General features: G+C 46.7%; 1 protein-coding gene across 2 annotated transcripts in view; it reads left to right on the forward strand.

The window, feature by feature from the left end:
• Dmrtc2 (DMRT like family C2) overlaps positions 1-4,249 on the forward strand; it is an 8,132-nt gene extending 3,883 nt beyond the window's left edge. For both annotated transcript variants that reach the window (XM_031385686.1, XM_031385685.1), the window contains exons 4-9: positions 514-590; positions 788-968; positions 1,501-1,627; positions 2,361-2,421; positions 2,561-2,735; positions 3,746-4,249. In XM_031385686.1, coding sequence (XP_031241546.1) covers positions 514-590; positions 788-968; positions 1,501-1,627; positions 2,361-2,421; positions 2,561-2,735; positions 3,746-3,858 — 734 coding nt within the window. In that variant the 3' untranslated portion in view covers positions 3,859-4,249. The remainder of the gene's footprint in view (positions 1-513; positions 591-787; positions 969-1,500; positions 1,628-2,360; positions 2,422-2,560; positions 2,736-3,745) is intronic.
• Positions 4,250-10,301: the final 6,052 nt, after the last annotated feature.

Below are 10,301 nucleotides of genomic sequence, written 5' to 3' on the forward strand. Positions count from 1 at the left end.
AAAAAAAAAAAAAAAAAAAAAAAGGTGGGCAAGGAGACAGTGACAGCTGAAGAGAGAAAATGGGAGGAAAGGTACTTGATGTGCAAACCTAGTAACCTGAGCTTGATCCTCAGAACCTACAGAAAGACAGAGGACAGAACTGACTCCCCACAGTTGCTTTTGGCCTCCATGTGCATACCATGCGGCCCAAACACAATAATACACGATCTTAAAGAAAGGGGAGAGTGGGTGTGGTAGGCATGTCCATAATTCCAGCACTGGAGACGAAAGGTGAACTGGAAGCTAACCAAGCTAGACCCCTGTCTGGAGGAGGGCTACACAGAAGAAGCAAGCATCAGAACAGGTCTGGTCATGGTAGCATGTGGAGGTGGAAGCAGGAGGCTCAGGGAAGCTAGCCTGGATCTCATGAACAAAAGAATAAAGAAGCCAGAGGGAGACAAGCCCTTAGCTGAAATTGGGGCAGGAAAGGAGTCAGGAAATGGGCTCACTGCATCTCTCCCTGGTTCCTCACAGCTGGAAAGGAGAACATAACACCCCAGCCTCAGAGTCCCCATGGAGCAGTCCCACTGGTACTGACACCCCCTGGGAAGGTAAGAGACCCGAGTCCTGAGGGAATGGCTCCTAGCCTGACTCCTGCCTGGATTATTTCCTCTGTGCTCTCTGGGTTCCAACTGCAGCCCTGACTTGTGAGGTGCTCTTTGGCGAGTGGGTGAACTAAGGTGGGACAATTGTAGATCCACCCTCATCCCAGACATGCTCGAGTCAGGCGTGCCCTCTACCCTTACAGGAGAACTATGGGCCGCTGCTGCTCAGCCGGCCCCCGGACGCCTTGCCTTTGCCCTGGACTCCGGTGCCTCCTGGGCCTTGGGGCCCTGGACACTGGCTGCCCCCAGGCCTCTCAATGCCACCTCCAGTGGTGTGCCGCTTGCTGTGCCAAGAACCTGCTGTCCCTCTACATCCTTTCCCTGGTAAGAAGTTAGTTCACCTGGCCACCAACCAGGGAGCATGCAAGAGCTGTACCTAGACCCCCTACACATTTGTAGCAAATGTGCAACTTGGTTTTCGTGTGGGTTCCCTAACAAGTGGAGTGGGGACTGTCTCTGACTCTGCTGCCTGCTATTTAATCCCCTTCTCCTCTACTTAAGACTACCTGGTTGGGCCTCAGTGGGAGAGGATGTGTATAGACCTGCTGGGACTAGACACCCAAGGGTATGGGGGGGGTACCCAAGGGGGCTCACCTTCTCTGAGAAGAAAAGGAGGGGACAATGGGGGAAAGAATATATAAGGGTAGGACTGGGGATAGAGGAGAGAGGGGCTATGATTAGGATGTAAACTGAATTTTAAAAAACAAAAGTTAATTCACCTTTTATTCAACAGATATTTGAATGCTAAGTTGCCACTATACTAGAAAGGGGAGAGAAAAGGGACATGGAGGGGGTGGAGGGAGCACAGTCCTGTGACCCTGAGCCCTGTACATTCTGTGTTCTTTTGTCTCCTTAGGCTTTGACCCTGGCACCTCTCTCCGACTGCCCACTCATGGGACCCTCCCGACCTGCCCAGGATCTCGCTCAGTACTGACAGCTCCACTTTCTGGAGAGCCCCAAGGACCCCCTAACCTGCCTCACACGTAAGTAGGAAAACAAAAGAAAATGTGTTCATTTTGAGTTTATCTATGTGCTGCCGGCCATAACAGCTAATACAGAAGGAAAAGTTTCAGGCCAAGTGTGTTAGTGCACACCTGTGATCCTAGAGCTTGGCAGGTAGAACCAGCAAGGTCAGGGCTTGAGATTCTTTTTCTGGAAAAGAGGGAAAGGGGAGCAGACGAGCAGGCAGGCAGATCTCTTCTGTTTCCTAATTGGGGCTTTGATGAGACTTTGCACCTCTCAGATCCCATTCAGTAATTTCTAGATGCTACTCATCTCCGGTCATTATAATAATTACCAACACCTAACACTGGCCTGACCTTGAACAAGCAGTTCATTCTTCTGAAACAGGTACAATAGGGTAGGGTTGTCTGGTGACACAGGAAGCCACTGTGGTAAGGTACAAGTAGAGACCAAACACCATTAGAGCAAGCTTCTTGAAGGCGTTATTCCCTGGAACAGGAAGCTGGTGGGCTAGAGAAGCAGGTTAGTGGAGCAGACAGCAGTCCCAGGCCCACTGGTAATCTTTTCCGCTTTTGAAAAACACCAGTGACTCCATATAACTTCACAGTAGCCTAAGAGGGGAAAGCTCGCAGAGATTTTCATTGTACAGAAAGTAAAATGGCCAAGATAGTGAACAAAACTTGCCCAAGTTCTCCAGTTCCCAGATCAGAATGCCTCACCCACTTCCTGTGTGTGTGTCTCTCCTTTTTCCAGATGTTCAACTCTGATACTCCAGTCCTGTGGCACCCCAGACTCTCTTCTGCTACAGCCACAGGTCTTGGGAAAGAAGTAGCATCCAGGAGCCTGGGAGGAAGTTGAATCTGTAGAAGGGAAACTCGGGAATAAAGGAAGGAAGTACCTGCAGACTGGAGGGAAGTGAGTTCCCAGCGTGCTCCTCTCCCTGTCCCTTGCAGGCCCCTGGAGCCTCCTGCCTGGCCTGGACATCTGGCCCCTCTGAGCGGCAGCTGCAGCGGGAGGCAGCTGAGGCCCTTGTAGGTCTGAAAGATTCATCCCAGGCTCCCCGCCTGACCCCATCCGTCCCCCCTAACCCAGCCTGGATCTCTCTGCTCCACCCCTGTGGCCCACCAGGTAACCTTCCTGGGAAGAGAGGATGAGATACGTTTGGTTGGGAAATGGTAGCCATTAGAACAAGCAAGAACTAACCAAAAATGGGACAGACACTAGTTGAATGCCCTCAGGTCAGGGCCCCAGAGTTTCTCAGCCAGGCCTCTGAGACTGCAGTTGAATGTTGTTCTGTGAGTCACTCCTTACCAGTTTTGTTCTGAATAACAAATGTCCAGTGCCTTGATTTCAGGAAAATGAGGCCCTGGAAGTAAGAGACTTTCCGTGGCTGGCATATAATAAAACACTGCAGAGGCTGGACTCCATACCCCAGCTTCCTGCTCAAGTCTAGAAGGGAGTAAAGTAACCAGGGTCTGGACTAGAGGGACTGATAACGGTTTGCCAGGAGCTTCTGTTCTGTTTGGGGAACCTGCAAACCCTCACAAGGCTCAATGACGAGACTAGAAGAAATGTGAGGAAGGAGAAAGCTCAGTGGAGCAGAGATGAAGGCTGACAGGCCCCTGTCCAATGCTGTATTTTGGTCTAGAGCACTGGTTCTCAGCCTGTGGGCCATAACCCTTTGAGGATCAAATGATCTTTTCACAGGGGTCACCTAAGACCATGGGGGAAAACAGAGATTTGCATTACAGTTCATAAACAGTAGTAAAATTACAAGTTATGAGATAACAACATTTTTATTGGGGTGGGGGGGTCACCACAACATGAGGAACTGTATAAAGGGTTGCAGCATTAGGAAGGCTTGAGAACTGCTGCCCTAGAGGATCTGCTGGACCCAGGAGAGATGAGGCTGGAAGGCTTCTGATTATAGATGTGGCATGCAAGTCTGGAACAGTAACTGTACAAAGGGGATCTGGGGAATGTTCTGAGCTAGACAGAGCATGGTAGCTTTGGTGGAGGGAGCAAGACTGGAGGCAAGAACACCAGCAGAGAGTAAGAACAGGCAGAGTGGGGACTAGAGGAGTGAGGGAAGTGAGACTAGGTTTGACCTGGACCTGCCCCTTCCTGTGTGCCTGCAGCTCCTCCTGGGGGAAGAGGATTCCAGCCTGTGGGCCCACCTCTCCGGCCCAGTCCAGGTTCCTCTGTCTCTCTGCATATTGGGCGTCTGGGATCCATCTCCCTCCTCAGCTAGAGAACAGAGGTGGAGGCTACCTCACTGGGACAAAGAGACAACAAACTGCAGGCACTGCATATTTGGTATTTTATTTTTGAGTTTTGCATGGGATTTAATGTAATGAAAGCTTCAGCCTTTTTTATATATATATAAGCTTTCAGGTTCCTTTTTTAGTGTGGGTATTTCCTTGGCTGAAGGTGGATATTCTTGTAGCCCATTTGGATACTAAGTCCCCCAATAAAGGCAGTTAGAAAGTTTAAAATGACCCATATCTAAATACATTTTTTCATGAGTTTATGCTCTATATATGCCTGTATTCTTATATATGTCTCTGGATGTGAAAATACAAGAATATGTTCACTTTGTATGTAGGTTTCCGTAAGCAAGAAATAAACCTTTGCCATCTAAGCCATTGAGAGTTTATTATCAGTGTGACCTAGTCTATCCTGACTGACAGAAAGGACTGTCTCTTGAGAACTTCCACAAAGCTGGGCATGTTGGCTTATCACATGCTCTGTACCTGATATAACCTGTTTTCTGCTATCCAGAGAGCCACAAATTAAAATGCCTACACTGGGGTCAAGTAGACCATCTAAAGGAGTGAAGATGGCCAGATAGGGGCTGGGAAACAGGTTGCACGCCTTCCCCCCAGGCAGCCTTCTTTAGCCTACTCCATTACTCCAGGAAGAAGCACAGGCTCAGTGTCGCCTCATCCTCTGATTTTTCAAGAGAAATTTGGAAACTAGGTTTCTAACATCTATAATTTACAACATCTTATAATAATTTTCAAACATTGGTACAGCCTTCTTTAAATATTTTATTGGCCAGATAACATAGCTTCAGGTCAACTTTGGCCAATAGAACACTAATTTGATTCTAATTTAACATGACATTTTCCAGTTAGGAAGTCTGGAAGCCAGTCAGGACAAGAACGAAGTTAGTCTTTATCAGGAGTTTTTCCCTAACTAGGAGGGTTCAGTGTGTTTTTTAAAAAGTACATTAGATGGTCTGGGGCTGTAGTGCAATGGTACAATGCTTGCCTGGAATGCTGGGGCCCTAAATTCAATACTCAGCATATCATGCAAAGTATAAACCAGAAAATACAAGGCTCAGTCAAGGATTAGAGAGAATATTTTCCATTTGTTGAGTACTGACAGCCCCAACAGCAACTCTGTATGCAGTCTATGCTCAGAGAACGAAAGTGGTTAGCCAAAAGCTCATGGAAATTTCCTAGAAACCAATCAGAAGGATTCCTTCTTGTCAAGCCTCCATAAAGCATGGAATGAAAGAATTGAGACCACAGAGAACACATCAGGCAGAAAGAAGCACTTCTCACAAATGTCTCTCCCTTTTCCTACCAAGGTTGTAATGTAATGGTTTTGGTTTGCGTTCTTTTGCTGTGATAAACATCATGACCAAAGCAACTCAGAGAGGAGAGGGTCTTGTTGACTGACATGTCCCAACCACAGTCAGTCATTGGAGGGAGTCAGGACAGGAACTCAGAGCAGAACCCTAGAAGTAGGAACGAACTGATCCAGAGGTGCTAGAGGGGCACTGCTTCCCGACTTGTTCATCATGATTTTCTCAGCCTGCTTTCTTACACAATTTAGGACTACGTGCCCAAGGTTGGTATCAACACAGAGGGCTGAGCTCTCCTACTTCAATCATTAATCCAGAAATTGCTCCACAGACTTGCCTGCAGGCCAGCCTCATCGGAGCATCTCCTGGAGTAAGGGCTTCTCTCCAGATGACTGCAGTTTGTGTCAAGTTGACAAACTAACCAGTACAGTTGATCCTTTGCCAGCTTCACACACACACACACACACATTCAAACACACATATACACATTTGCACACACATATATTCACACAAACACTCATACATACACACATATATATAAACACACATATACACATACATATACAAACACACACACACACACACCATTTATCAATTTCCTTTCTTGATATTCCCCAGGATCTCATGTTAATATTAGTATCACAACATAAAACACAGTCCTTTTGTGTGTGTGTGTGTGTGTGTGTGTGTGTGTGTGTGTGTGTGTGTGTGTGTTTGGTTTGGGGTTTCTCTGTGTAGTCCTGGCTGTCCTAGAACTCAATCTATAGACCAGGCTGACTTTGATCTCGGAGATCCACCTACCTCTGCCTCCCAAGTATTGGGATTAAAGGTATGCACCACCCCATACACTCACAGTGCAACTTTTTAAAGAGCTTTATTTTTTTTCTTGTTCATTGCATGGGTCTTTTGCTTGCATGTATGTCTGTGTACTGTGTGCATGCAGTGCCTACCAAGGCCAGAAAAGGGTATCAGTCCCTCTGGAATTGGGATTAGCACCATATGGGTGCTAGGAATTGAAGCCAGATCTTCTCGAATGGCAGCCCCTGTGCTTGACCACTGTGCTATCTCTCCAGGATCAATTGGTTGGTTTTGAGATAAGGTCTAACTCTAACCCATTTAGAACCCATTTTCAAGTTCATTTTGTAAGCCAGGCTAGCCTCAAACTCATGGCATTCTTCCTACCCCCAACTTACTGAGTGCTGAATTACAGTTTTTTATTAAGGGCCACCAGGCCCAGCTAATAATGGAACGTATGTTTGTTATGCTCCTGTGCTGTTGGGTCAGTTCTCTTTAAGTCACTGCACAGAGGACTACTGGTGTGCTAATGCAGTACTGGGAAGACCAAGAGAGCCCATCCTTCCCTGTGGGTGGGGGGGACTCAGAGGTCAGCAACATACCTGATAACTGACTGTTCCTGGCATTACCTGAGCTTGTCCCTCTTTTCACTCAAGAGGATGATGGCAATCAAAGACACCTTGTTCTCTTAATTCAAGGCCTTGAGAAGGCTAGCTATTCCTACAGCCCTGCAGATGGCAGAATAACAGACCTGCAGCTCTCATCCAGGGACACTGTAAGAGACAAAAAGACTAAAGCCATCCTCACGCTCTCAGTCCCTCTCTGTTATAACCTAGATATACGATTGCCCTTTAATAGACCTGCCTAAGCAGTGCCCTGTTCTTCCGGTGACAGATGACTGAGCCCACACAGGCATAGGGCAGGGATGCACTGCAAACTCAACTCAGCTAAGACTGCTGCTTGGGGATAATTAAGGGTCCCCAGTGTTCCAAGGTCACACAGCCAAAAAGGACAAAAGAAAAAGGTATAAGAAAGGGAAGTGAGTGGAGTGCTGCAAGAAGGCTCCCTGGGGAAAGCACTTGCCACTAAGCCCAACCTAAGTTCCAGCCCCAGAACCCACTGGGAGGTAGAAGGCTGGAACTAACTGGAGTGTTACCCTCTGACCTCCACATTGCTGCATGCATCCTGCCCACACATCAACAAGTTAATTAAAAGAAAGTTTTATGCGAGTGTAAATCGGCAGTTAGCTGGGGTACACATCTTTTAAATAAATAAATGACAGGGGAGGAAACAGAGAGGAGAACTTCTCACTTTTATGGAACCTTCCTCTTCTCTGAGCCAGACCTAACAAGGCTTTCCACACCGTTAGCTAGCCAAGTCATTTTTCAAATCGTGTGGGCCCCCCAAAGAGTGCCTGAGAGAATGTGGTGAACCCACAGAGGTCAGCTTTCAGAACAAGGAAAACTTAAGAATTAAGTCTTGTATGATGACACATGCTTCTAATCCTAACACTTCCTAGTTCTGAGATGAAGCAGGTGAACCTCTATAACTCAAGGCCAGCCTGGTCTATACAGATAGTTCTATACTGTATAGAGTTCTGGTCTATACCGGTTACAGAGACTCTACCCAAAACTGGGCACAAAGGCGAATGCACTTGCTCTCAAACACACACACACACACACACACACACACACACACACACACACGCTGCTCTGGCTTCCACATTGACACCTCTCTGAGTGGATCCCTTCACCTGACAATGGGGAGCCCTGAGACTTCATGAAACCAGTGGACTGTGAACACTGTTTTCCTGGCCACTCCCTAGGCCACAGTATGGTGCCTGATCTGAGGGCTGAGCTTCTAAGTTTCTGCCTTGATGCTCTACAGAAATGATCAATAAGTTTTCAATCATGAAGTTCCCTCCTTGCTTCTCCCCAAAACAACCCAAATTTTGTTTCAAGAGTACATTTTACAGTCTGTCCTTTGAAAACCCACATTCTGATCACTCCAGCCCTACAGGAACATGGCCCACTCCTGACCACACTTGGAGTCCAAGGAAGAAAATAACCCCCTAACACCTATTCCATTACGGCTACACTCAACTCCTCAGTCCTAACTCATGTAGGCTCACACTTATTCCATCTCCTTGGATAGCTAACTGTGCAATGCTATGTTCATGCTCCGTAGTGAGTGATCATACCCCTTGTAGACCCTCATGGGGTCTGGAGCTTTTCCCCAAAGCGAGATCTATCCTTTTATCCAACTTGGTATCTGTGTTAAGCTCTTCAGGCCTTTATGTTCCTTAGAGGTACAAATTTGATCACTTGAGAAACCCTGTCTCAAGACAAAATAAGAAGAGAAGAAAGAGGAAGAGGAGGAAGAGGAGGAGGAGGAGGAAGAAAAAATGGAGTCATAACATTTCCAGAAAAATGAACAGAACTGGAAACGATTATGTTAAGTGAAATTGGCCAGGCTGAGAAAGACAAAAACTGTGTGTACAAAACCTAGATATAAAATCATGCTTTTGTACTTACATGGGGGAGAGGGGTCATGAAATTAGAAAGTGGGGTCATGAGAGGGAGGAAGAGATCTTAAGGGAGGTAGGAAATACAGCAATGGAATGTATGAACCAGAAGCACAGAAGGGACGCACTAGCTGGAAGAAGGGGACCAGTAGGAGCTGCGAGGCAAAATGGGTGGGCACAGTGTAAAAAGACACGCATGTATGAGAATGCCACAATGGGACCCACCGCTGTGTGTGTTCACCTGGGGAGTAATGAAAAAAATGTCTCCACATATTAACTCCTCCTATCACCCCTGTGTCAGCCTTACACCAAAGCCACACATCTGCCACAAGGGTGTATGCATCCTCGCTGAGCAACAAGCTTCTCTGTCACTGTGGCCGAATACCAGCTAGAAACAACCTAAGGACTTAGTTATTTTTCTCAAGTTAGATGGGGGCTGGTTTATAAATCCCTGTTGTGCTGGGTGTGTCCTGCTGAGCGGCTAGGACTACATAAGAGACCCCAGCCAAGATAAGAAGAGTTCCAGTTCCACCACTCCTCCAGCAAAGCCCATCTCCCACGGTTCACTGCCTCTTACCAGTGGCATCCTATTTGTGAACCCACGGGTTCAGTTAGAGTCCTCACACTCAAACTATAAGAAAGTCCTCATAAGTTGGGCGGTGGTGGCGAACGCCTTTAATTCCAGCACTTGGGAGGTAGAGGCAGGTGGATTTCTGAGTTCGAGGCCAGCCTGGTCTACAGAGTGAGTTCCAGGACAGCTAGGGCTACACAGAGAAACCCTGTCTCAAAAAAACAGAAAAAAAAAAAAAAAAAAAAAAAAAAAAAAAAAAAAAACCTCATAGACATTCCCAGAAGTGCACTTTATTAATCTCATAAGTGGTTTTTTGTATTGGTGGTGTTTTGGTTTGGGGTCTCCTTATGTTTGGCTGCCTTAGAACTCATTATGTAAACCAGTCTGACCTCAAATTTGCCGTAATCCTCCTGCCTCTTGTCTCCTGTTAGGACCAGAAGTGTGCATCACTATGCCCAGGCCATTTAGGTGTTTAAAAAAATTTTTTTAATTTACTTTTCTATGTATGTGTATGCACATGTACATACATGAGTGCAAGTGTCTGAGGAAGCCAGAAGACGACACCTCATCCTCTGGAGGTGAAATTACAAGCTATTGTGAGCCACTAGTGTAGGTGCTGGGAACTGAACTCAGGTTCTCTGAAAGAGCTTCGCCGTCTGTCTCTCCAGCCCCTCAAACTAGCTTGACTTTTCACTTCATCTTATGTATTGACAATTCGTTTCTTTTTAATATTCTTTTTCTAATTTTAAGTCTTAGTATGTGTATAGAGAACATACGCCCGTCTCTGGGATGTGCCCTCTGGGATGCGCCTGTGGAAGTCAGAGGACAAAACTCTGTAGTTGGTTCTTGTACCATGATGGGTTCCAAAGAATCATATCAGGTCATCAGGCTCGCATGGCAAGAACTTCTACCTAGTGAGCCATCACAATGCCCCTCGTATCTTGAATAATATTTAATTGTCTGGATGCAACAGAGCTTCGCTGCGCTACGGGGTAGGGGTGGGAGGTACTGCTAAGGAACAAACTAAGAGCCTGGCTGGTGTAGTGACACACTCCTGTAGCATGGAGTAGGAGGATCATGAGTTCAAAGCCAGCCTTAGATAAAAAGTCCCAGGCCAGTCTTGGCTAAATAAATTAATGATATCCTGTCTCAAAACAACAAACGATAGACAGGGAGGGAGGGAAGGAGGGAGGGAGGGAGGGAGGGAAGGAG

Source organism: Mastomys coucha, unplaced genomic scaffold (assembly GCF_008632895.1).
Source record: "Mastomys coucha isolate ucsf_1 unplaced genomic scaffold, UCSF_Mcou_1 pScaffold21, whole genome shotgun sequence".
Taxonomy (NCBI): Eukaryota; Metazoa; Chordata; class Mammalia; order Rodentia; family Muridae; genus Mastomys; species Mastomys coucha.